This window comes from Agelaius phoeniceus, chromosome 15 (assembly GCF_051311805.1).
Source record: "Agelaius phoeniceus isolate bAgePho1 chromosome 15, bAgePho1.hap1, whole genome shotgun sequence".
NCBI lineage: Eukaryota > Metazoa > Chordata > Aves > Passeriformes > Icteridae > Agelaius > Agelaius phoeniceus.
In genome coordinates this window covers 3,751,313-3,778,142 of record NC_135279.1, presented here as the reverse complement: position 1 = coordinate 3,778,142, position 26,830 = coordinate 3,751,313, and the positions used below count along the sequence as shown (strand labels likewise).

The 26,830-nt window shown below is 55.7% G+C and overlaps 1 protein-coding gene and 1 long non-coding RNA gene across 4 annotated transcripts in view; one reads left to right on the top strand and one right to left on the bottom strand.

Moving 5' to 3' along the window:
- The window catches only part of LOC143695271 (uncharacterized), a 39,194-nt gene extending 12,877 nt beyond the window's left edge, over positions 1-26,317 (bottom strand). Inside the window, exons 1-2 of one of the 2 annotated variants that reach the window (XR_013184372.1) lie at positions 26,102-26,317; positions 21,882-22,061 (exon numbers count right to left, since the gene is read on the bottom strand). This is a non-coding gene — a long non-coding RNA (uncharacterized LOC143695271). Of the gene's footprint in view, positions 1-21,881; positions 22,062-22,252; positions 22,403-26,101 lie in introns of those variants that run through there. The other variant, XR_013184373.1, reaches the window with a different exon arrangement.
- Positions 1,883-17,298, top strand: HRH2 (histamine receptor H2). Of its 2 annotated transcripts, XM_077186488.1 has the most exons (5): positions 1,883-1,992; positions 2,214-2,457; positions 7,602-9,114; positions 12,169-12,334; positions 14,070-17,298. In XM_077186488.1, exons 3-4 carry the CDS (start codon positions 7,994-7,996, stop codon positions 12,185-12,187), a joined length of 1,140 nt encoding a protein of 379 aa, XP_077042603.1. In that variant the 5' UTR covers positions 1,883-1,992; positions 2,214-2,457; positions 7,602-7,993; the 3' UTR covers positions 12,188-12,334; positions 14,070-17,298. The 2 variants fall into 2 exon arrangements, with proteins under 2 accessions (XP_077042603.1, XP_054499059.2); XM_054643084.2 differs by lacking the exon at positions 1,883-1,992 and having other exon boundaries at positions 2,100-2,457.
- Positions 26,318-26,830: the final 513 nt, after the last annotated feature.

Here is a 26,830-nt window from a genome sequence, read left to right as displayed (position 1 = left end):
GAGTTCCAAACTTTCCCTGACTTCTCTTGCACTTTCCCATCTCCCAGCACTGCAGCCTTTAATAACTGCTGCTTACCCCCATGTACACACAGAATGTCAGAGACCTCTTGCCATTTCCTGACTCATTACTCACTTCTTGGCTCTGCACAGCCCACTTAGGGAATTTTGGAGTTTCTGAGTGTCCCTGGTTGCTGCCTGACCCGTGCAGCCCTGTGAGCCTGGTCGAGGTGGCCCTGTGGCAGGTCAGCCATCAGGTCTGAAGAGTTTCCAGTGCCTCCTTCCTCTTCAGAGTGTGCCAACAATGCTGTTTGCCAGCCACAGGCTGTGCAGGTATCACATCAGCCACTTCCCAGGGCACAGAGGCACAGAGCACAGCAGTCCATGCCACCAGGAATGCCCCTGCACTCTTTCAGCTCAAGTCCAGCTGCTTTCCCACACTCCTTGCGCAATCCACACAGGCTGCACCCTTTCCAGACAACTCACATGGAGGGTGTTACCCCATACAGCCCCACAGAGGCTCCACAGCCATTGCACAGGGTCAGGGTTTGAGGCTCTCCTGTGCTCAAGGCTTTGCAGAAGTGGTGGGTTTCCCTATGACCCAGAGGCCCCTGCAAATCTGAAGATGCTCCACCACTGCATCCCAAAATGCACCCTCAAATTTCTGCAGAGGCTTTGGGAAGATGGAACATGCTGAACTCAGAGCCTGCCCCATGGACAGCAGGGGCCTTTTGTTGAGAGGGATTAGTGCAAGGGGGCTGGAGAGGGAATCCTGCCCCAAAAACCAGAGAACTTTGTCCATCCATGGCCCTTCCCACCCTGAGACTTCCTGATGAAAGATCCCTCACAGAGCAGAGCCAAGCGAGGGGCCCTGTAATAAATCAACCCCCCAGAGACTTCGGCTGACGCAGACATTCCTGAGCAGATTTAAATCTTGTTTGTGAGGAGGGATCCCTCCACATCCATGCTCTGCACACTCCAGCCACTAGAGAAGCATCTGGCAGCCAGTCCATGGCTCAGCTACCCCAGACACATCACAGGGCTGCTGATCAGCAGGAAAACTCTCTGGTTCCAGCAGATCATAAGCTTATTAAAGATAGATTTGTGCTTTGGTCTGCAGAGATAAACAGATCAAAGGCATTTTGGTCTGTGTGCCAGTGCCACTGTGTCCCCGTTTGGCAGAGAGGGAGGCTGGGATGTGCTCTCCATTCCCAGTACAGGGCATTGGGGGAGCTCAGCCCGGCTGGGGGAGCAGCAGGGAGTGTGCCCAGGGCCACATCCAGGCTGTAATAAGCCCATTCTTGGCTGTTTGCATGGGGAACTTGGAAGCACCTCCCTCACAGGACTCCCCATGCTGCTCTCCCCAGCCCCGCAGAGCCAGGGGGTGGCCAAGCTTTGCTGGAGTTCTGCTGCCAGCCCGGGATCTGCCCTGCTCAGGAGGAACAGCTAAAAGGGAAAACAGCTCCTTGCACAGCTGGCCCAGGAGCTGATATTTGCATAGTGCTTTGAGACCCGCAGATGAAAGATTTGAGAGACACGAAAGGCTGTCACTGCCTGTTTGTCATTTCGTGGTTCCTCCCTGCTATCGCACGCAAAGGAGACACCCTTCAGGAGAGGAGAGAGCAGCTTGAGGGAAAGATGAAACAGTGAAGGCTTTTCCTGCCATGTCCCCTTGCACAAGGAGCACATCTGCACCCCAGAGCTGGCTGGGCTCCAGCTCCCTCCACCCATTTAACAGTCACCCAACCTTTGTCCTTATCTGTCCCCAGTTCAACACAAGAGTCACTATCCTCCCTGAGCCTCCCTGATATCCTCCAGGCTCAGCTGTGCTTGCTCTCAGGGGGCTCACATGAATTGCAAAGCCAAAAATTGGGAATGAGTGACAGCATCAGAGCTCCCTAAAACAGGCAAGTGTGTGCCTGCAGAAGAGAGCCGGGAGGGAGGGAAGGAACCTTGGCACATGGCAAAGCAGCAGCAAGGGCCCTGAAACTTCAGGTGCGTGAGGAAGGTGATGGTATCGCTCAAGAAAGCAGCAGCGGGAGGCAGCAGGCATCCCACCCCCCCTCTGCGTGCCAGGCACGGCTCGGCGGAGCCCGGCACGGCTCGGCGGAGCCCGGCACGCCGTGCGCTCGGAGCCGGGCTCGCTCGGAGCATTTCAAATTTGCCGGATGATAACCTCGGTGTCTGAGCTCGCCCTCTGATCCCACCCACTTCAGGTCTGACTCATGTTGCAGTCACCGCTGCCCGGGTATTGATACGAGAGAACGGAGAGAGGCTGGTTCGAGAGGAGGGAGCGAGCGAGGAGGAGGAGGAGGAGAGCAGAGCAGAGGAGCGGAGCGAGGCAGCGCCGCTCGCAGCGCTCGCTGCCCCAGCCACAGCACCGGGGCAAAGTTGGAGTCGCTGCAGCCACTGAAGCCTCCCACACGCCCAGGGGCTCTGAGAAAGCAGCACCTTTCCCAGGTAATGCTTTTGCCTTACTTCTTGCTGAGTTGTTACGCTGCTAAAATACTTTTTAGGTGAGATTCAGGAGGGTTGGTGGGTCCCTGCTGAGTGGGATCTTGCATTGGGACAGCTGGGTCAGGCGAGAGGGTGTCACTTGTCTGGTGCTGGTGCCATCAGCATCCTGTGGTGGCTGAGTGCAGGCCGGTTTGGGGACTTTTTTGGCTGTTGCTGGTGGGGACAGCTGGATCCGAGAACATCAGAGGAAGGACACGGGTGCAGCGTGCCCAGGCAGAGCCCTGCACGTCTGTGGTGTGCAGCCTCTCTGCCCAGGCAGCCTCCCCACAGGGGCTGCTGCTGACTCCTCACACCGACCTGCCCGAGGCTTTTCCCTGGGCACTCCAGCCCTTCCATCCAGCCCTGCACGCCCTGGCAGTGGGGGAATCTGCTGGGAATCTGCCCATCCCAGGGCACGGCCAGATCTGTGGGCAGGACACCCCCGGGCTGGGCTGTAGCACAGGAGGGCTGGGCAGTGCCAGGGGTGCCCCGTGCTCCCTGTCCCTGTCCAGAATCAGCTTCAGCAGGAGCTGAATCCCAGAAACTCAGGCAGCTCCAAGCACACCCATGAGCCCAACTCCTCTGTTTTCAGTTTCACCTTTTCTGGACACTGTCTGCCGAGCAAACTTTCGAAATGCTGACTGATCTGTGCATTTCCACATTGCTCTTCACATTTCCTGATTTCAGGAGTCCTGAACAGCTTCTCACCCACAGAGCCCCTTTCCTCCTGGGGAAGCATGACAGAGAGCTGGTGGCAGTGATGGGAATTTTGTCCTGGCTCCCCCAGCCCTTCTGCTCATGCCAGAGGCAATAATTGCTGCTTTGGTACCAGACACCACACTGGGATAGGGCAGAGAGAGCACCAAGTTCTGGAGAAGCCCAAAGAACAGGGACAGAAGTGTCTGGGGATGCAGCCAGGCAAGACAGCAGTGTCCCCTTGAGTTTGTCCTCTCCCACATTGCCTTCAAGTCCTACCTGTGACAAATTTGCTGTTGTCCCATTGTGAATCAGGCTTATGAGCCTGGCAGGAGATCAAGAAACCCATTCCCATCTTGGGAGTTTTGCAATTCCCACCATCAGACCTCAGGCATCCTGTCTCAGACCAGAAGAATCCCCCACATTCCTTCCCATCTCTTGGCTGAAATACCTCTCCCAGCATGCCCAGATGTGTCATCTCAGGAAGGAGTTGAATATAATTCTAGAAAAAGCCATGATGCTCTGCTGCGAGCTCTGCATGACCAAGGGAATGCACTTTGCTCCCAAGTGCAAAGAGCTTTTTCTGCCTGCTCTTTTCTCGGAAAGAAGCTATCATGAGAGGCAGGGGAACATTTCAGGTCTGCAAGGGCACAGCCCTCCTGTCCCTAGGACAGAGCTAAAAGGCTTCATGTGGCGCTTCTCCTGAGCCCCCAGCCACCTCTGTCCTTTCCAGAAGTGGGAAATACTTCCCAAAGAGAGGCTGCCACATTCAGGCACCTCCTGAGTGCTCCTCTCGAGTCGTGTCTGCTCATGGTGCCAATGTACCCGGGCTTTTAACAGGTTCAAAACAAACCTGTTATGCCAGGAGTAGAAGCACAGGAAGGGAGAGCAGCCAATGCATTCCCTACCAGAGCCAGCACTGCATCCTATTAATCTTACTGCAAAAGTGCACCAAGTGCTGGAATTAATGATGTTGGAGGAAAGGATGCTGAGAGATGGGGAGGGGGAATAAAAAGGTAAAACGCAACAGAATTTCCCATTAATAAATCACAACCCACTCCCCAGAGGAGATAAATGCCATTTTAAAGAGGAAAACGGCTGATCAAATGCAACATGGACTGCAACAGAGAAGAAAATATCTGTTCAGGCAAGAGAAAGCAGAAATTATTATGAGAATTGTAAAGAGGATAATGGGGAGACGATAGGATATTACAGCGGAAAGATCATTAATGCACCAGAGAAGGCTATTAACAGAGTTTCTTAAAGATCAGCCTAGAGGTAAATTTTGTTTAATGGTTTTCATTAGTGATCTTGACTCAGAAAACTAGGGCTTCTTTAAGAGAAATGTACTGGTGAGAAACTTGGGAAAAGTTCTGCACTGGACAAGGGACTAAGTACTAGAGGAGAAGAATCAGAGGATCTGTAGATAAATAGAAACACATCAGGCTGGCACAAGCTCACAGGCTTAGCAAAAAGCAAAAATTGCTGCTCTAAGCAGCTGAAAACACCATAGGAAAAATATCTGGCTTTTGGGAAACCCCAGGATGAGTGCAACAACAAATGCAACCTGAAAAGTCTTCACAGCAGAGATAGTGTCAATCAGAACACCAGTGCCATGGAAAAGGCATGAGAAAGATGACCCAGAAGCTGTGCCCTGCTCTGGTTCCTTCAATGTCAGGAGGGTGATTTTGAACCACAAATAGGTCCAGGCTGTGATAATGAGGATAAGCAGGTAAATGTAAAAGCTGCCTGGTGAGACAGGGCTGGAAAGATGTCATTTATTCCGGCTGTTGCTGGAAAGACTGCCATGGGAAACAGCTGCTCCACTCGTACATCGAGGAGGAAATCAACTCACTCTGCCAAAACACAACAGAAGCAGAGGACACAGGTAGTGAAGGTGGCTGTGAGTGACCAGGGCACAAAGCCAGGAGCACATGTGGAGTCACAGAGAGCTGATGCTCCAGGAGAGAGCTCTGAGCTGGATGCATGGTCTGTGTCCTGCTGGCAGTGAGCTGACAGCCCCCCAGCTGTACCAGCCCTCCAGCATGCTCTTCCTGCAAAGCCATGTCCAGAGGCTGTGCTCTCCTGGGGGAGCGTTTCCATGAGATGATTTGGCTGGGGGATATGGGAAGGTGTCCCACACCTCCACCACAGTCAGGGTTGCTGCATCACACATCCCAGCTGACAGGAGGCAGATCCTGCCCCATTGCATGGAGGAACATCCCAAGGGTTTGCAGGCAGCTGAGCCCTGCAGAGCCCCCAGCACTACCTGAGCTCCTCTGCAGGGATGGGGACACCTCTGTCCCTTTGCAAGTGGCCATTCCTTGCCCTGAGCTAATCTGAAAAAGAAATAAGGAGCAAAACTCCTTCTGGGCACATCTTCATGGCAGGGCTGCACCAGGAGCTGCCCTGGCAGCCTGGCAGGAGCTGAAGTGCCCAGAGCTGGGTCCCACCAGCAGAGCCCATGTGAGCTGGGAGAGCCAGAGGCGGGAGCAGGTTGTTGGTGTGTGGTGAAGCAGCCACGTAGGAGGCTGCCATCCACCCACAGCATTTTCTAAGTGTGCTACTCCCCCTATAATTTAATCTGCCATTTCCATATGTTGGGAGCAATGAAAGCACATCCCTTTCACTTGGAAATACCCTTCTGTGGGAACAACCTGTTCTCCTCGCTGCCGTCAGTGGGCAGGCAGCGCTCAGCTTGTTCCACACTCCTTTTGTGAGTGAACAAAGAGCTTTCCATGGCAAGAGCCTGTGCTGCAGCTGGAGGTGAGGAACTGCTCCACACGCTGCTGCTGCCGTGGCTGAAAGCTTCACATCCCTCTCCCAGCAGCCTCAATCCCAGCACCCAAACTCAGAGGGCTTCCTGTCTGCCAAGGAGTTTGCTCTGCTCAGCAAAAGGCTTCCCATGGGCTGGGTCGTGGCTTGTTGTTTGCTTTCCATGCCTTTAGAAGCAGCAGGGCTGTGAGAGTCGCCTCTAATCTCAGTGGTCCAGTCCCAATCTCTCCCCTGCATGGCTCCTGGCAATCAGGGGTTGTTTACTCGTGCAGTCTCCCTGGAATACTCCCTCATGTGGCCCCCATGCCTTTAGACTTCAATCAAAGACATAAATCATCTGAAGAATATTTCAACCTGCACCACAGTGTTATCTTGTTGATGCAGGGGAAGTTTAAAAATCTCACCTTTGTCCTCTGACAATGCTGGATCTTTTCCTTTCCTGGAGTTTCTTCTGATCGCTCCATCTCTGCAGCCTGTTGCAGCTCTGCCTTCCTGCACAATCCTGGGCACCACCAGGGAGGCTTCCCTGCTGCTCCACGGGGTGCAGGGAGCCTGCAGAGCTGGGTCCTGCACCACCCACGGGGACCAGCACATTGAGGAGGATGGGGAGACCCCTCAGATCATCTGGGAGACCACAGCTTGGACACAGGCAGATCCATGAGGGTCAGCAAGTCAGTCCAGCTCCTCAGCCATTCCCAGCCCTCTTTCTTGTCCCTGCACTGCCTCAATTCCCCTTTAGGTATCTTCCCAACAGGGATATTGCTTCCAATCAAGGACCCAAGGAACCTTTGAGTCTAGTAGTGGCAGGGTCTTGAGATCACCAAAACCAGCAGTTCATTTTAAGTTAGAGTGGTTTGCTCTGTTGTTTCTTCCCTGGCAACATGTGGCGTTTTGTTATTTGTATCCAGACAGAAAACAGCCAGGAAAAATCAATCTGCAAGGGAAATTCTTCTTCCCTTCCCAGGACCCAGAGCAGAGTGTGGATTTCCCATACAGGTTACAGGAGCTGCTGTGATTTGTGATATGGCAGGATGGCTGCTGCAAAGCACAGACACAAGGACAAAGTTTAATGAGATCGGCAGCCGCAGCCAAGATTCAGAAATTATGTAGTTGTGACTAATTTTGCTGAACTGCATAAGAACTGCTATCTCAGGAAAATTGTTTCCTCATATCCTCCTCGTTCTCACGTTTATTGTAAGCCTATAGGAAGATGACAATTTTAAAATCCCTGCTCCTCTCTCAACATCCCTCCATGACACGGGCACCCCTAGGGCTGGGAGAGCCCAGCTGGCAGGTACAGGGGTGCCTGGCTGCCAAAGGACTTTCAGTTTGGGTTTAAATGGGCTGGAGCAGCCAGGGAGGATCAGACACCCTGCTTCTGGAAGGGTTTGAGGGGAAGCTCAGAGGGTCTTTGCCCACTGCAGCTCTGACTTGATGCTTTTATAGAATCACAAAATGGTTAGGAAGGCATCTTACAGATTTCATTCCACCTCTCTGCCAAGGACAGGGACATCTTCTGCAACACCAGGCTGCTAAGAGCCTTATCCAGCCTGGAGTTGAACATTTCCAGGGATGGGGCAGCCACAGCTTCTCTGGGCAATCTGTGCCAGGACCTCACCAGACACTTTCTTTTGCAGGTTGTCCTTGGGAGGTGGCAAAGCTCTGTCCCTGCTGGAGCACTGCTGACCACTGTCACCAAGCAAACATGCAGAGGGCATGAGAGCCCACAGGACCTGACCCAATGGTCACTCAGAGGAAAGGAGAAGGCAAGAAAGGAAAAGAAGCAGTTGAGATCTACCAGCAGCTGCCACAGGGCATTGGCTCCAGCACTGAGCTCCCAGAGGGGGCCAACAGGCACAAATGAGTTGCAGTGCCACATCTTTCCCAGACCATGTCATTCCCAGCACACAAGGCTGAACGTGTAAAGTGACTCTGCAATGTTCTTCAAGGTCCCTGTAGAACAAGAATCACTTTGGGAAGAGCTCTAGGCCTGCCTGGTCCAGGCTCACTCCAAGCAGCTTTGGAGCTGATGAGAGCAGGACTGCTCCATCCTTGCAGTGACACCATGGATCCATGTTACAACCACACAAGCTCTCAAAAAAGCATGGACCCCCCCCTGCAGCTGCTGGTCGGGTTCTTTCTGGGCATCCTCATCGTGATCACTCTCGGTGGTAACATCATTGTCTGCCTGGCCGTCACCCTGGACCGGCGGCTGCGGAGCGTGACAAACCGCATCATCGTCTCCCTGGCCATCACAGACCTGCTGCTGGGGCTGCTGGTGCTGCCCTTCTCTGCTTTCTATGAGCTCACCAAGGAGTGGCCCTTTGGCAGCGTTTTGTGCAACATCTACACCAGCCTGGACGTCATGCTGTGCACGGCCTCCATCCTCAACCTCCTCATGATCAGCCTGGACCGCTACTTTGCCATCACCACCCCGCTCCGCTACGGCCAGGTGGTCACTCCCTCCCGGGTGGCCGTGGGCTTGGCCGTCATCTGGACCGTTTCACTGATGGTCTCCTTCCTACCCATCCACCTGGGCTGGAACACCAAGGGGACAGCAGTGGAAAACACAGGCCCCACCTGCAGCAAGGAGTGCACGCTGGCAGTGAACCTTGTGTACGGGTTGGTGGACAGCTTGCTCACCTTCTACATCCCTCTGGTCATCATGTGCATCACCTACTACCGGATACTCAGGATAGCCAGGGAGCAAGCCAAGAGGATAAACCACACGTGGGGCAACGCGCCCGTGCCCCCCATGGTGAAGGAGCACAAAGCCACCGTGACGCTGGCAGTGGTGCTGGGAGCCTTCATCGTCTGCTGGTTCCCCTACTTCACCCTCTTCACCTACCGAGGCGTGTGGGGGGACAGCCAGGTCAAAGGCACACCCATGTCCATTGTGCTCTGGCTGGGCTATGCCAACTCAGCCCTGAACCCCATCCTCTACGGGACACTCAACAAGGATTTCCGAGTGGCCTACCAGAACTTGCTGCACTGCTGCAGGACGGGACACCCCAGGAACTCCCACCTGCCTCCCCTGCAGAAGGCCCAGCCCAGGGGCAGGCAGGGCCAGGGCAGGCAGGAGAGCAAACCCTTGAAGCTGGAGGTGAGGAACGAGAAGGGGACTCTGCTCACTGATGGAGCCCTCAAGAGGTAAGAGCCTTCCTACACTCGGGACTTTGATGGTAGATCTGGCTCCAGAGAGGAAGGCAGAGGTGGGGACCCCACATTGTCCATGAACTTTAAGCAAAAAACTGATGCCCCAGCTACAGATCCTTGCCCAGGCAACTCCTAAGTTCAGCCACTCAGAAATTCCTCACCACCCATAAGAACCCAGCTTGCATCCCCTCCATGCTGGCAGCACAGCTCCAGGTACTCCAGCTTCCCACATGGCTGGGCCTCCCCTGGAATTGCCACCGCTCACAGGGAGCACAAAATGTCCCCTGGCTTTGCTGGGTAATGGGGACAGCTGCCACCAGAATTTGCCTTACAGAATGGGGTGAAGCTTTTAGCTGGGGCTGCCCCCCAAAATCAGCTGTGTCCCTGTGAGGAATGGACACCAAATTCTGGGCACAGAGCAGAGCTTCAGGGGCCAGGAAAGGTGGCAGAAGGGAAGATGGGAATTAGTCCTGGGGCACAGTCAGAGCACCTGCAGCCAGGCTGGGAGTCCCTGCAGGAGCCAAGGTCTGGGTTCCCAGCTCCCTGCAGAGCAGCTCGGCCACTTCCCTCCCCGTCTGAGCCACACACCCTCAGCATTTCAGCCACCAGTTTCCATCAGCAGTGAATTCAGCCAACAGCAAGTTCCATTCCCATCTCTGGAAAGGGGCAGGAGTAGCCCAAATTAGGCTGGCAGATATTTTTAGAAATACAAATGCCCATGTAAAATTAGAGCAAAAAAATCCCTCAGTGCCACCCCAAGCGTGTTACAAGGGACAGCCCCAGCAAAGGGTGTGGTGAGGGAGCAGGATGGGAGCAAAGTGGGCAAGTTCTATGCCAGGCTGCCTCCCCAGCCCCTTCCCTGGGCACCCACATCCTCACAGGGCTGTGCCACCCTCTCACTGCCTCACTCCAAGGTGTTCGCCCAGCCAAGCACAAGGAGAGCGGAGAGGCAGGCTGTCAATCTGCTGCTCCTGAGATAATCTAACCTCTAAGCAGTGCCTGATAAGCAGCCCAGAAACTTTCCATCCATAGATAAGGAGTCCTTTGATTCCCTGTTCCCAGCGTGCCGGCAGCGGAGCCGCGCTCGGCTCGCGCACTCTCCAGCACGTGCCCTTGATCCTGCCCCAGAAAGAGTCTTAAGCCACCGAAAGGAGAACTCAGGGAGGTGAACCAAAGTTCAGAGCCATCCAAAAGGCTGATCCAGCATCGTGCCTCCCCCAGGGCACCAATGTGACTGTACCCAAGGGAGGGGTGCAGAAAAGGAGATATAGAGGGATGGATTAACAGGAACAAATACAAGAATGCAGCTCCTGGGGCTGCCTTTTTCCATTTCCAAGGAATTAATGAGGAGCCCAAAGTTACAGCGTTTGGCAAATTGTGTTGTGTATAAAAACATATGGAAAACGTGTCTAAGGTGGTGGGGGTGTTTCTGCAAACATACAGAGACAAAGAGAGCTCTCCTGTTTACTCACACAGAAGTGCAGCCCCTGGGCAAAGCAGGAGCTCTGTGCTGAGGCTCTGCAGCTGAACCAGGAGAGCTCGGGGGGAACAGGCTGTTGGGACTTCCCTGCACAGCCAAGAGAGAACAGAATATAAATGTCAGTGTCCTCTCAAAATGCTGACTTACCACAAAGGGACAATAATGACTTGGAGGGAGATTAAAGGGGAAGAAAAATGGGTTTCTGTTCCTCAGGCAGAGGGCAGGGTCACTGATTTCCTGGCTTTTACCCTCACAGCTTTTCCGGGTAGAAAAGATTCTTTCCCTGGTTCCCCACAGGAAACACTCAAGTAAGGGGATGTTTCCTGACCTTTCTAAATCCAGTGAGCTCCACCCCATCCTCCTCAGTATCACCACTGTGGTTTCCACTCACAATCAGATAAGAGTTGCTCGAGCACCTGCTTTTACTTTCTCTCCTTCTCTTCGTAGCCCTCTCACCTCACAGCAATCATGCACCAATGATCATATGTGGCCCTTCCAGCCCTTTTTTCCATAGTCAGATGCACCAAGATCTGCTGTTGGCAGATGATCAGGATCAACTAATACCACACAAGACAGGTGAGCACAGGATTTACCTGTTCACCAAAAACCTGGCAGCCAATTTCACCCACAGCACAAACCAAGCTGGTTCCTCTCTGCAGAGTCTTCAGAGTCATCTGCCCTGAACATGTTAACAGGAAAAGACCAACATAAATCATTCCAAAAACTCATAACCCCCCAGACAGGAACACCCAGAGCTCATAAGAGCTCTGCCCAGAAAAGCTCCGTGGGATCATTCAAGGGAAAACAGAATTTTGAACTGTTGCCCTTAATAACAATGTTCTTTTCAGTTATGAGGCATAGGGAAAAGACTAACAAACAAGAGTGGAAATACTGGAGCACTGCAGCCAGTCTCAAGGGTCACTCAGAGCCTCAGTCACGAGCAGGGCAGGGAGTCAAAAGCCACGGGACCTCCACAGCAGCTGGGGGCTGGAGGGCACTTCCATCAGTGAGGACCAGGTAGGGCTGAGAGTACAGGACCAAGCAGAGATGCAAGGAGAAGACAGCTGCTCCCATTTCCACATCAGACATCAGAGAGGAAGGCAACTCACACAAAACCAGTAAAGAAAACCAGAGGACCTCAGAAACCTGTTTCAGTGCAGTGGGACAGGGCTCTGAAGGGAATTGGTGCTTGGCTTGCTCTGTAGGCTCTGAGACCAGACCCTGGTGTTCAGAGAGATTAAAATCCCATGAGAGGGAGCATTCAGCACTAACTGGATGTGCTGGGGAAGAAAACTCTGGAGCTGAATGAGTGGCTGTGGATCCATTCTTGCATGCCATCTGTGCTTAGAGCAGCATGGGACAGGACCATGGCCACAATATATGGGCAGAGAAGAAGCCAGTTCCCACTGGAAAGGGTCCCTGTCCTGGTCACAACACGCCTGCCCCAGCTGCCAGCCTCAGGCAGACACTTCCAGGTGCTCCACAGAGCAAAGCCAGGCTCAAGCAGGCTGGCCCTGACAGACTGGACTGTTCTTTCTCTCTCTTCATGTGCAATTTAACCTTTGCAGCACTGGAGCTTTCCTGTGAGTCTCAGCCAGCCCACTGCCCTAGGACCCACATCTCCCAGCCTTCAACTCCTGGCTGCCCTCTTCCAAAATCCTGTCTGTGAGGTTGAAAGGACAACACTCAGCTTTCCTCAGCGCAAAACTCGACAGCAGAGGCGAGAGCTGCAGGGTGAGTACAAGGCCAGGGTCCCTGGTGAAAATGAGGGAGCTCTCCCTGCTGTGGCATCCACTGCAGTTTTCCTGGTGCAGGCATCCCTTCCTGGTGGTGCCTGGTGCAAAGGGTGATACCATCAGAGAGGAATCCTCACTCTTTTATCCATCACTGGTTGCTTTCCAAGCAAGTCCCAAGCCCAGGGGAGGTGCACAGAGCTGGGCCCCCCTCTGCGGCTGCCCTGGAGTTTTGGGATTATAGAATCAGCCTGAAAGATGCTGCATCCTGCCTGCTCCTCATGCACTGCAGAGGCAGCTGCATTCAGACCATGAATTTCCAGCACACTTCATTTTCATGCAAGCCTACATCCCCAGAAATTGCCAGCAGCTTTGGCGGAGATGCTGGCAGGGCTCCCGAGGTGAAGAGCTGATGCTGCACCAGGCATTGCTGCTCTCTCCAAGTGGTGCTGGGCTGGAGGCCACGACTGCCATGCATGGGGATGCCTCTCAGCTCCAGAGAGCCACTTTGTGCAGCCCTTCTCAGGAGAAGCCAGGCAAGGTCACCCTGACCTCCACGTGCTCTCCCCTCCAATGCTGCCTGCTGATAACCTGGGCTCTCCATATTGACCGAGCCCTGGGGGGAAATAGAGTCACCCACGTGCTGGAAGCTGGGCACACTTTGTCCCTGCTGCACCCTGAGCACTTCCAGCCTCAGCCAAGGTCACAGCAATTACAGGAGCTGGTGCTGTGTGCCCACACACAGAGCTGGGGTGCAGGGACCTGTACCCAGGGGTGCACCATAAACCTGCCCTGCTCAGAGGTACCCCCTGTGAATCACCCTGGAAATGCCATTGCCCATCAGCAGAAGGAGAAGCAGAGGACTGGAGGCTGCAGGTGCTGTTCTTTGGGGAGAAGGCATCACTGGTGCCCTGCAGCAGGAGCAGAGTGAACCTTCCACTCTGGAAACCACAAAGCACAAAGTGAAGGTCCCCAGGGCAGGCACAGTGCAGACACAAGGCAGAGTCATCTCTGCTGCTGTCACTGCCCAGCAGCAGGGGCAGAGGGGACACCAATTTCAGCTCTTCTGCTTCATGCTTTCTGTCCCTGTGCATATGTTCTAAGACACATGTAGTTTCTGTGAGGTAAAAGCAAAATGCCAGCCATCCCCTGAGAGGATGCTGATCTAATCAGCAGAATGAAGCAGAGGTCTGGGGGAGAGGTTTGCAGGAGATCTGAGGTCTTGGTGTGACCACAGATTTCCTCTCTGCACCATGGGGGTGGGGACAGGAAATACCACCTCATACAGGACACCCAACCAAAGAGCTCCTGACCAAAAAATTCCCTGACCCACAGCAGGGAGAGGGGCCATGGGAGAGGCAGCACCCAGGAGCAGAGCACTGCCAGCTCCAGGACATCAACTTTTGTCAGGCTACAACTCTGACAGCTCAGCCCTGCTGCTGCTAGCTGGCCTGAGGGACAGGAAGAGCAGGCAGAGAAAGCCACAAAGCAGAGTGATATTGCTCAGAGGGGCATTGGGTGACAGGTCTTGGGGTGATGCAAGCCTGCTCAGCTCTGCCCAATTGCCAGCACTCAGCATTTAGTCGAGGATGCCAAGAGCATCCTCACAGCATCACCTCACAGTCCTGCCCTGGGTGCTGAGGGCAGCACCCCTTACCCTGGGGAGCAGGAGAGGGGGGAAATGGACCCATCTGCATCTTGCAAAGTCACTGATCACCCTCTCTGTTCCCCTGCAGGATCCCTGCTCTGGCAGATGGCATCACTCCATCCCCAAACTCTGCTGGAGAGGCCTCTGCTGCCCAGGCTTCTTCCCAGGAAGGTGCTGGGTTAGAAGAGCCCTCAGAGGAGTTGCAGAAGAACATCTCCCCATCCTGTGGGGAGTGGCACTTTCAGCATCAAGCCCCACAGCAGCACAAGAGAGGCCTGGGGAGCTGGGTCAGGAAGCAGTGCAAGCCTTGGCAGGGCAGGGCAGGGCTGGAGTGCCCTCTCCAGAGCCCTGGCAGTGGCTCAGGCTGCAGGGGGAAGGAGCTGCTGTTGAGGTCGTGGTGCCAGGCAGACCAGCCTAGGGTGGAGAAAGACAACACAGGCACCACCTTCCCTGGTGTCCTAGGGAAGTACCCACCCTTCAGAGGGGCCCTGGAAGATGGGGTGACATGGCAAGAGGGCTCAGCGTGGTGGATGTTGGCAGCCACGAGTGCTGAATATCTGTGCACAGGACATCCCAGGCCCTCAGCATCCACACTGGGGCAAGGCTGCTTCCCATCCCTGGGGCTGTCCCTACACCACATCCCCTGTCCCAGCCCTAGTGCCAGGCAAAGAGAAGCCCCTGGAGCCTGCTGGGGAGGCACTGAGCAGCCAGGGCTTGCCCCAGGCTCTGCCCTCCTGAGAAGCTCAACATGAAGGCTCCCAAAAGAGAAGATTTCTGCACGGGTTTGGGGCAGAAACAATCAGTGGTATATAAAAAAAAATCTATTTAAGACAGAAGGAAAATGAGATATTTGATTTCTGTGGGTGTGCTTTGTCCTGGGAAGAGCCTCCCTGCCCTGCTCCATCCTGCTGTCCCATCCCCATCCCTCTGCTGGGACAGAACCTGGACACACAGCACAAACACCCAAAACAGAGGCACAGCTACCCTGGGCAAGGCTGGCACCCCCCAGAGCACATCTTGGTGATCCCTCCTGGTCCCTGAGCTGATGGAGCAGGGGACACTTTGCCGTCCCCCAGGGGCGGGCTCGGAGCGGCCCCGAGCTCCGGCCACACCCAGGGCATCACCCACTGCCACCACCCACGGCGGGGCCGGGCTCCCCGACCCGGCACAGCGCACCCCAATCATCACTGCAGGACACGGGACAACACAAGCTCACAGTGCTGCTCTCAAGGGGAAGAAAAGGGAAAGTTTATTTTCTGAGTCCTACATTTATAGTTTTCCAAAAGCGACAGTGGATTAGAGGGTGAAAGTGCCACCTCTCCAATGACACAGTCCGTCAAATTCCTCCTCCTCCATAAAAGAATGCAAACCAATAAGTTATTTACAGAAGGTGTGTGAGAAAGTTTGCTACAAGAATGTAAACATCAGAAGGCTTAGAAAATCTTAAAAAATCAGGGTGACACCCAATCACTCCCCCCAACTCCCCAACACCTCCCGAGCCACCCCAGCGCTGGGTGTCACCATCTGCCACCAGCACCTCCGTGGGTTTCCCCTTTCCACCACTGATTAGGGGTTACAGAGAGCAGTTGGCTCCCAAAGAGCGAGGAAAGCTGAGAGGGGGGAGCATTGCAGCCCCAGTGCCCCCAGCACAGCCAGATCCCACCAAACATCAGCAGGCAAGGAAACCTCCCCAGCACGGTGATGCCCTGGCAAGGTCCCCTCCTGCGGCCTTGGGGTGAGGAGCGATGAAACTCCTGGGCTGAGCCCCCAGAGCAGATGGAGAAATTGCCTCATCAGCAGCTTTGGAGAGCAGCAGGAGCTGGGTCCCTGCACAGGGGGAGCTTTTCCCTTTTCCTACCCAAACAAACCCGGCAGGAACAGGCCAGGAGCATCCACGCTTCTGCTCCAGCTCCGGGAGGAACTGGCAAACACACACCCAAACCCCTGCCACCTATGATAACAATTAGAGGCTTATCTAATTGCAAAAATAATTGCAATTGAAGTGTTTAATTACCATACTAAGCAGGAAGAGCCGTTTCCTACTGTTCCAGTAGCACTCCCGATCTATCAAACAAGGTTTGGGGCTTGTTTGGGTGCTGGGCTTTTTGGGTTTTTTTTCGGTTTTCTTTTTTTGATTATTAGATTGCAGCCCCAGGGGATGAAGAGATTTGCTAATTAGGGTCTTGGAGAACAGCTACCAATTCACAAACACTTGCTTTTAATTTCAATACTAACGAGGCTGGAAGGGGGAGAAAGCCAAAATGCAGAACATCTGTGGCAGGGCTGGCTGCAGCAGGGCTGACACTGCTCAGGGACCATCCCAGAGACCCCGGGAATGGGCTGGGGTGGGGTTGGCTCGGTGCAAGCCCAGGCAGGGTGGAGCTGCTGCTCTGGGTCGCTGCTGTCACCGCAGCCACCACACGAACTAATCCCAGCATCGATCATCTGTCTAATCCCCTCAGGGACCATCGGCTTTCCCAGTGATGGGCTAATCCTGGTCCTGAGGCAACCGTTCCATCCCCTGGGGGTGCAGCAGCAAGAATTTCTCCAGGTGACATTTGGTTTTGTTCTCCTCTAAACTGACAACAAAAGGGAATTTAATTCTCTCGCCAAGCAGCAATTCTGAGAGGGAAGAGAAACTGCTTAGGAAGCTCCAAACCAACATCTGCTCTCACAGATAGGAAATATCCCCTGCTAAGTGGAGGGAGCAGAGGCAGGGCTGGCTGCCAAGTGCACGGGGACATCCCCATCCCCCTGTCCCTGCAGGGGACACAGGAGCTCCACTGCCCCAAATGTGCCACCAAATCCTCACCCGGCTCCAGCAGCCACCCCAGGGACCCACAGAGCCCGGCTGGGCTCCTTCCACCAAACCACCCTTCCTGTCCTTGGCACAGCTCTGGGGAGGGTCCAAAAACCTGCAAGAGGAGACACAGGGAAGGAGAGAAGCACAGGGGAGGCAGGAGCAGCTGCAGGGCATCCAGGCATCCTGTCCCCCAGGAGCACAGCTGAGATGTGGTGGTTGCCACAGGCCGGAGGCAAAGGAGCATTTTATTTCTTTTAGATAAAAGAGAAACATCAGTAGAATGAGAAAAAAACTGTGTTGGGGCTGTTTTTTTCAGGCTGTCATGTGATTAAACACAGAGGGAACAGAAAGGTAGAGAACAGCCCCGAGCTGTGGAAAATGAGAAACTTTGTGTTAGAAATCTCAAGATTGGATTTTCTGGAATAAAATACATTTTGGGGTCACTCACCCAACAGTTTTGGCTGGGGAATCACGCCTCTGGAAAGGTTATGGAACCCATTTCTTCCCCACTAATCTAAAAATCACATTTCCATGATGAAGCATCCAGAAAGCAAGGACAAGCACTCCCTTCCAGCACAAAGGAGATGCCCATGGGGAAGGCAGCATCAGGTGCCTCCCTGGCCTCAGCTAAACCCTTCCTGCCCAGCATTTCCCCACCAGCAAGAACACCAAGGCTGGCAGTGCCAGAGGCACAGGCAGACCCCGGCCCCCGCAGGGTGGTGGCCCCGAGACCAGGAGCATGGTGGTGTCACTGGGATGGTGGCCAAGGGACCAGAGAGAGAGGACAGAGCCACTAGAGGGCACAAGTATGACAGAAACACATCGGGGGACCTCCAGCTTCTGTGGCTCAACAGTCCCAGAGGTCCCCAAAACCCCTCATCACCCCCAGCTCTCCCCCAGCAGGAACAAACCTTCTCCTGGAGGCCCAGGACCCCACCAGGCACAGCTGGCCCTGGAGATCTGGGTGCCCCTGGCCAGGCAGCGAGCTGTGGGTCCTGCAAGGAGCCATCTGGTCATCGCCAAGGGACGTGTCCAACGTCCTTCTGTCCTTCTGTCCTTTCCTTCTCCTTCCTCCCCAGAGCCTCCTTCAGGCAAGCGCTCCCCTCCCTACTCCTGCAGCCACCACCACTGTCACTGAGGCTCTCCCACAAACCAAACACTTTTGTCAGGGAAACAGCTGCAGAGGCTGCTCTGCTGGATCAGGTGCCCCCGTGTCTCCCAGCAGACAGACATTGTCACATCCTCCTTCCCGTGTGCCACACAGCTTCACCCACGTGTGTGTGCACTGCCTGTGTGGGTTAGCTGTCCTTGGTGCAGGATGGGATCACAGAGCCCTGTTCCCAGAGCTCACAGAGCCCTGTTTGCAGGGTTAGCTGTCCTCAGTGCAGGATGGGATCACAGAGCCCTGTTCCCAGAGCTCACAGAGCCCTGTTTCCAGGGTTAGCTGTCCTCGGTGCAGGATGGGGGTCACAGAGCCCTGTTTCCAAGGTTAGCCGTCCTTAGAGCAGGATGGGGGTCACAGCCCTGTTCCCAGAGCTCACAGAGCCCTGTTTCCAGGGTTAGCTGTCCTCAGTGCAGGATGGGGGTCACAGAGCCCTGTTTCCAGGGTTAGCTGTCCTTAGAGCAGGATGGGATCACAGAGCCCTGTTCCCAAGGTCAGCTGTCCTTAGTGCAGGATGGGGGTCACAGAGCCCTGTTCCCAAGGTAAGTTGTCCTTAGAGCAGGATGGGGGTCACAGAGCCCTGTTCCCAGAGCTGTATTCCTGCTCCCCACCCCATGAGCACCCTGGGACTTCTGTGTGGGCGTCGGAGCTGCTCTCAGCACCTGGGCTGCCCCGTCCCTCCACCCAGCCTGGGCGTAGCTGGCAGGTGCTGCCACCCCGGGGGTGTTTGCACAGCTGTCAGGGATGGGTCTGCTCTCCTTGCTCACCGTTCCCATCCCAAGGGCAGCACTGATCCCCTCCCTGCCGGCAGGAACCCAGAGCTGCTGCAGGCAGAGGCAGCAGCGCCCTCCGACCCCGGGCACACAGGGACTGATGGTGATTAAACACAGCCCCAGTGCTGATAATTAATTTCTTAGAGGATGAATTACTTGGGAAAGCTCCAGAATGAATGTTGTTCTTCCTGCTACAAAACTGCTAGGTCTGTTCAGCTTTTTTAAAAAATCTAAAAGCAATGGGGAAGAACATCCCCTGATGAAGAACTGCAGGTGTGCCCTGGGCAAGGGGGACTGCTGGGTTTGGGATCTCTGCTGGGGCTGTTCTCTGGATCCACGAGGTTGCAGGCAGGGCAGGAGGATGTGCTGGCACTGCCCATGTCCCAGCAGTCAGGAGACCTTCAGGACAGGCTGCAGGCATCAGCCAGACACCCTCCAGCAGCTCCTTAGACCCATCTCAGCCCACACCTTGGGCTGAGGCATCCCCATCTCCCACGGGACCTGCCCAGGGAACCACAGGGATCTGTGTGGGGAGCACCCAGCTGCCCTCTCCCAGGCACTGCCTGCCACCCTCGGGGGTGGACGTGGCTGTCCCTGTGTCCCTCTGCCCAGCCCAGCCCCCTGTGGGAGCGAGCAGCCCCTGCAGACAGCTCTGCTATGCACGGCTCTCCATCCCTTTTGCTTAATAGGAAGCATTTTTCTGTTTCATTTCCCTTACCCTTGGAGCTGAAACCGCCTTTCTGCAGCAAAACACACCAAGCCAAGGAAATTCTTCTCCCTTTGCAGCTCACAAGCTCCCCTCCCTCCTCCTCCTCCTCCTCCAGCAGGAATGGCCGCCCCGCAGTGCCCCCCTTGCCTGGGGTACTTTGTACTGCTGGAGGGACAAGTGACCCCCACCCCTGTCCTCCCATGGCACCTTGGAGATGGCAGGGACAGAGATACTGAGGGGGCTGCAGGATTCTGTTCTCTCCATGCACAGATCTTGCAAATATTCCCAAATTTTGCAGAAGGCAAAGCCTGCCCTCGCCTCACCTCCTCTGACCCTCCCAGAGGGCACTTCACTCGCTTGGCCTGCTTCGAGGCTGAGCTAAGGCCACCACCGTTCGTTATTGGGTAATTAAGCTCTTAATTAACAGGCTGATTTCCCCTCAGAGCCCTGCCAGCAACTCTTGGTGCCTCTGTCAGCTGCCTCCAGCAGGGCAAAACCTGCAGGGCCTGGGGAGTGCTCCCATCCCAGGAATGGCTCCAGACAGAACCTGCAGGGCCTGGGGAGTGCTCCCACCCCAGGGATGGCTCCGGGCAGAACCTGCAGGGCCTGGGGAGTGCTCCCATCCCAGGAATGGCTCCAGACAGAACCTGCAGGGCCTGGGGAGTGCTCCCATCCCAGGAATGGCTCCAGACAGAACCTGCAGGGCCTGGGGAGTGCTCCCATCCCAGGGATGGCTCCGGGCAGAACCTGCAGGGCCTGGGGAGTGCTCCCATCCCAGAAATGGCTCCGGGCAGAACCTGCAGGGCCTGGGGAGTGCTCCCGTCCCAGGGATGGCTCCGGGCAGAACCCACAGGGCCTGGGGAGTGCTCCCGTCCCAGGGATGGCTCCGGGCAGAACCTGCAGGGCCTGGGGAGTGCTCCTGTCCCAGGGATGGCTCCGGGCAGAACCTGCAGGGCCTGGGGAGTGCTCCCACCCCAGGAATGGCTCCGGGCAGAACCTGCAGGGCCTGGGGAGTGCTCCCATCCCACGGATGGCTCCAGGCTGTTTTTCCTTCCTCCCCCATGATCTGTTCCTGCCAGCCTGGCACTGGGGCGCTGTGACCCAGCCTGAAGGCGTGAGCCTGCTCCAAAAATGTGCCTGCAGCACAAGTGAGCCTGACACATGTCTGGGCTCAGAGTGACACCGAGGAGTCAGGAGCAAACAGGGGTGAGACACTGCCACCGTGAGTGATGCTTAAACCTAAAGCTCCAAGAGTAGAGAACCTCCCAGCTTATAGACCTTAGGGAAAAAAATAAATACACTATTCGAGACATTCCTGCCTAAAGAAAAAAAATCCCTCAGCAACCTTTGCCACCAGCATGTCCCCTCTGTGTGCTCCTCCCTCCTTCGGGACCGAGCTGGGTAAGGAGGCAGCAGGGCCATGCCCCAGCCCCAAGCTGGCCGGACCACAGGGGATAAAATGGAGACCCTGCCCCGGGCTCCGCAGCAAACCTCAGAGAACCGCAGCAAACCAGCCGTGATGAGCCGCTGTCCTCGGTGAGACACAGGAGCTGCCCCGCAGCGCTCGGCTCTCGTGTATTCATGACTTGTCAGCTCCCCTTAGCCCTGAAAAGAGAGTTATCCTCCCCCGGGGCAGGGCTGGGGACACAGGGGCTGCCACCGAGCCCATCCCGCTGCCGGGGTGTCTGGGTGGGAGGAGAGACCAGGGTTCGGCTAATCCAAGTGGAAACTAATTGTGTTTCATTGAGGTTTTATCTCTGCAACTGGCAACATGCTCCTGCAGGAGATTTAGTGTGAAGTTGTCTGGTCCCTGCCAAGAAGGCTGGTTTTTGTTTGGTTTTTTTTTTAGAGAAAGCACATTATGCATCAAAGTTGAAATTCAAATCCTTTTTCCTTCATTCCCAGGGTATATTTATGACGTTCCAGATATTCCTCGGTGCATCACGGTTTGTGGGGAGCCCCCAGTCACTGCAGGAGCCCAGGACCAGCCCAAAGAGCTGCCTGAACTTCTCCTGCTTTATGGTTTTTCCCTTTGCTTTAAGTTGTTGCTGCGTGAGTGGGGGACTGTGGGCAGGCAGGGATGAAGCTGATGCACATGAATGGCTCCAGGTGAGCTCCCCCCAGCCCTCCCAGGGTTTCCCAACCCGGGGTTGCTCCTCTCCTGCTGTAATTTCCACAGCCCCGTGCCCCCCGTGTGCAGTCTGGTGCCTGCAGTCTCATCCTGGATGGGGTTGGCAGCAAATGGAGTGTTTTTCCCTAGAGATGCTGCGCTTCTCCCTCCGTGGGGGTTGAGCAGGTTCTGAGTGCAGCCATGCCAGGAGGTGAATCAGCCCAGCCTGGAGCTGCACCGGGAAGGGGGAGGAACGAGGGGGGCACAGGGAGTTCTGTGGGTGCACAGGGGGAAACACAGGACTGCAGCCCTCTCATCCAGACCCTCTGGGGTGTAAACCCACCTGGTTTGCTGCAGCAGGCAGGCAGGGAGGGTGGATGGCTGGGGGCTCCTTCTCCCCACCCAGCAGCTCCTCTCAAGGCGTCAGGACAGGCCCAGCATCTGCAGTCACTGGAAAATCACGCTCCATTTCCAGAAAGGAAAGCAAAGTGTAAATCTCCCTCTCAGACGCACATTTGTTCCTCTGCAGCAAGAAAAGTGGTGAAAGCTTTAATTTCCGAGCTGGGAGGGAGAGACAAATACATCAGCAGCACCCCGGGTGCAGAGGGAAAAAACATCAATTCTGGGATTACACCAGTGGCCACCGAGATCTCCCCCTCCCTGGCTGTAATCCAGAAACACCACAGGTTTCTCTGCTGGCCCTGCAGCTCCTACCTCTCACTGTGTTTGGGGGAAATCTCTCTCTCTCTGTGGCCATGAGGGTGGGTATTGCACCAGTGCTTGCACACAGGTGCCAGGCTGGGGGGAGGCAGGGATTCCCCTGGCTGCATTTCTCATTCAGAGCAGGATGGCCGGAGTGCTCGGCTCTCCCCAGACATTCCCTTCATAAGAGGGAGCAAATTCCACTCATCTGTGCAGGGGAAATTTGCATTTTAAATATCCCAACTCCAAATGTCACCCAGTTTGATCCCCTAAGCTGAGCAAATGCAGTGGAGCAGGGAGGGGGCCAGGGTGGCTCACCAGTGTGAACAGGGAGGAAGAAAGGAAATAAAAAACAAGGTTAAAAGCATGTACAGATGTTTAATCTGTGCTGAGGGTGAGGATGGGAGCAAACATGGCAGAGACCTTCCCCCTCTTCCATTCTCCATCGGGCAGGACACGGGGGAACAGGTATCCGAGGCTCCAACCATTAAGGATTAGGGATTTCGTGTTTGAGATTTTGTTTACACAATAAGACTTAAGACTGCATGGAGTGTAGGTGGATTCTCCCCAGTGCCTGCAGAGGGATTAGTGCCTATAAAGCAGCCAGAACGAGCTAAAAATTGGAGAGATCAAAGTGCAGGAAGAGGAATCACGTTCTCGGGGATGGGAGGAGAGAGGAGGAAGAGGGCAATGGTCAAGCCTGAGACAATTGCAGCTGCTGGCCCTGCAGAGCGTGGGGAAAGGCCTGGAGCATCCTCCCACGGCAGCTGCAGGGATGCCAGAAGGGATCTCAGGGAGCAGCTGGACCCCAGGTGTTTTCCATCCTCTCCCGAGGCTGCCAAATCTCCCTGACCAGCTCCAGTCTGCAGGAAAGGGACGACCCCAACCCTTCCTGAGCTCTCTGCTGCCACAGGAGCATCTCTGGGGAGCACAGCAGAGGAGGGGTGTCCAGCCTGAACCCCTCTGCAGTGCTAGGGCACAGGGGAAGCTCAGCTGCAGGGAGGGGAGCCCAATGCTGCTGTTCCTACCAGCCCCCATGGCCAAGGTGACGCTGCCACGAGTCAGCCCATGCCACATGAGGAGGGAACACACCCACCAGAGCCTGGGGGGGGCTCTGCATAGCCCTGGACCTGCAGTGCCCAGCCTGCTCTCCCTGCCTGGCTGAGCAAATGAGCCTTCTCCTCCTCACCTCATTAAAGCCATGAGCTGATTCGATTAAATCGGGGCACCAGCCCTCGTCCCCAGAAGGCAAATGGGGTGAATGTTTAAGGCATGAAGTTTTCTTGCCCCCAGCACCTCGTTCCCAGTCCAACTCCCAGTGCACAGGGCACTGCCTTCTGCCAGCTCCCTGCCTGCCATGCACCTGGGGGCAGATAAACTCACCTGGGGCAGGAGTAGTGCCAGCCCTGCACTACTCTTGGCCCAGGGACCCAAGCCCAGTGGGGCCACACTCATGGAAAAGCAGCCCAGGCACAGCAGGCTTAGAGTCACCTCCAGCACTGGCACCTGGAGGTGCCTCTGGCTGCAGCAGCCCATGGCTATGGGGCTGTGGGGCTCACAGGGGTACATTTTCCTCCTTGGCATCTGCAGTGACTGAGTTTGCCCCATCACTCTGGTGTTTGGGAGGCACAGGCTCCCCTGCACCCCGAGCCTCTCCCACACTCAGGCACAGGACTCAAGTTTTATCCTCACCCACCCCTGTCTCCCAACCTGCAGGCAGGCAGGCAGGCACTCCTTTGCCAGAAACGAGTCTGAAACGGTTCAGAGAACTAATTCCCTCCCTCCTTAATGCATGGAAGCTTCTTACACTAAATCTATACAGACACAATTAGCATTATTCATATTCCATATGCTCCACTCCCTTGTGATGAATATTAATCTCCTTCCCGCTCCCAGGCATTAGAGATAACAGCATTGCTGCAGTAGCACAGAGGGTCTGAGGCAGTGATGCTGCAGGTGCAGACAGTCTCATCCCCATGTTGGGAAGGGCAGTTTTTGTGTCCTCTTGGAGCTGGTTTTACAGCTGCAGGGCTGGGCTGAACAGGGCTGTCCTTTCTGCTCCCACTCCCAGCTGAACTGGTCTCCACTGGAGCTGCTTCAGTCCCCCCAGGGCACGTGGTTGTGTTGGGCATCACGAAGCCCCAAACCTTCCTGCGCTTTCCAGCTCTGCACAGGTTTTGAAGGTGAAGTAGGACCGAGCCAGACTGTCCTGCTTCTGCCAGCTCACATTTCACAGCATTTTTTAGGCTGAGAAGTGGTCACGGGCATTACAGGAGCTAAACTGACGCCTCTTGGTGCTGCCCGGGGCAGGAGCAGCTTTGCCGGCATCCCAGAGCACCCCAGAGCATCCCTGCGGCTGGGACTTCATCCCCGCAGTCAGCACAGCTGGGGCACTGTCCCAGCGCTGCTCCCAGCTCCCTGCCCAGCATCTCGCCCCAAACGGGGCACGGCAGCGCCGCTGGGGCTGCGAGAGGAGCGCAAGGAGGCGCGGAGGCAGCGATGCAGCTGATGCAGCTCTTGCACCGCCGCTATCGCACGGGGACAGGCGCCATTCACAGGTCAAGCAGGGGCCACCCCGCAGGGCTGCACGGACCCTACACAACCCCGTGTCCGTCTGTCCGGCCATGTTTGCCCTCCGCACGTGGCTCCAGGCCAGGCCGGGGGTGCTGTGAGTGGGGGCCTGGGGGCTGCGGATGGAAACGCCATTCGTGCGGTGGGGGTGGAGAGGATGCAGGCCAGGAGGCTCCGTCTCCGTACATCCATTTGCATGCCTAATCCGCTGCCTGCCGGGGAGGGGAGCGTCAGGTCCCCCATCTGCTCCGCAGCTCACATCATTAGCTGGCTGGTTTCCGAGCAGAGGTGGGAGTGGAGCAGAGAGGGGAGAAGGGAGGCTGCTCCCATCCCCACGCACCTGTCGGCAGGCTGGGGAGCTTGGGAGGATCCTGCCCCTTGCTGGAGCTGGTGGGCAGCACACAGGGGACAGAGAGGGGCGTGGGTGGAGAGGGGGTCGATTCCTGTGGTTCCTGGGATGCTGCTGTGCTCCAGGCTTCCCCCTGGGCAGTGGGAGAGGCAGTGGGCATCTCCTCACCCATCACGGGTGCTGCCCACGCTTCAACTTTGCCCCGGGGCAGCAAAAGTCCCCATAGGTTGTTCCTTGCTGCAGGCAAGCCAGGAAGCACCCACAGCCACCAGCCCACTCACGGAGCTCAGCTCCACCTCGGATCCAGCCACACCAACCATCCCCACTGCCACCAACACGGTGTGATGGCCCTGGGACACAGCCCCTTTAAATCCCCACACTCACAGGCTGGGCTGGGACACTGTAAAGGGAAAAATAAGGCAAAGAAATGATTTTCTTCTCGCCAGCAAGGCTGGATTGCTGCCCGTTCCTCGGCTGCGCTGCCAGCCCGCCCACGCACGGCACAGCGAGCACTGCAGAGGCCAGCGGGGGCTGGGGGGTGCCAGGGGGGTCGGGGGGCAGCCAGGGACCCCCCCCATGCTGGACACCTCTGCTCAGTGGGATGGCACCGGGGGAAATGTCCCACCCGGCCCCTGGCTCCCTGGGATGCACAGAACATCTTTCTGCTCCATTCTCTGCCCCTTTCTCGGGGGCTGTTCCCGTCTCCAAGCTCTAAAAGGGCTCAAAATCCCTGCTGAACTCCCGAGGTTGGGGCCACAAGGACCTGCTCCAGCCAGCAGAGTTGGGTAAATGGGGGTTTCTCAGCAAGCAGCAATGAAAAGGGGGTCAGAGGGATGAAGGGGATGGGGCACAAGGGGAGCAGGGAGAAAAGAACCCCACATTCCCCCAGGGTTACTCTCCCACTCTGCTTTCACGCCTGGCTGGGTTCCTTCATTACTTACCCAAGCTGTAAATTGTCTCATTTGGAGCACACCATTTATCCCTGATGTGCACTTGAGCAGCCAGATTTTGTTTTCAGGTGTGTAATTAATTTTTTTTAACGTGATTTCTCTCCTAGGAAACTGCAAACAAACAGTTCTGGCTTTCATGGCTGGGCAGCTCGGGTGAGCGTCAGGGCAGGGATTAGGCAGACAAGGACCCGAGGCCGGATCTCAGAGGATGTGAGGAGTTGGGGTTTTGCAGAAACCTACTTTCCAAATCCTTCATCCTTAGTACAGCCCTCTGCCTCCTCCAGCACCACCACTCTCCCCATGGGCACTGGAGAAGGCTTGAAAGGGGAAGCAACAGCCACCTTCCCTGTTTCCAACTCAATCTGCTGGGAATTACCATTTTTATTAAGACCTAACATGTCCTTGGCTGCTGGGAATGTGATTTGCTCCTGGAATGAGATTACAGCAGCTCCTGAGGATCCCATATCAGCATCCACCTCACTGTGATGATGCTCCCACCCCCAGACAGAGGTGTCTCCATCAGTGGATGCTCACAGGCATCTCCACCACCAGGAGAGGTCGTGCTCAGGCACGGTACAGGGGCATCCATGGGGATCCCCTATCCTGAACTCTTTGCCCTTCTTCACATCATCCCTGGGATGTTTGCTGTCTGGCAATGATGCCGGCTATGTTTGCATCACCCCTCACCTCTCACAGGGCAGGCACAGGGGAGGATGGAGG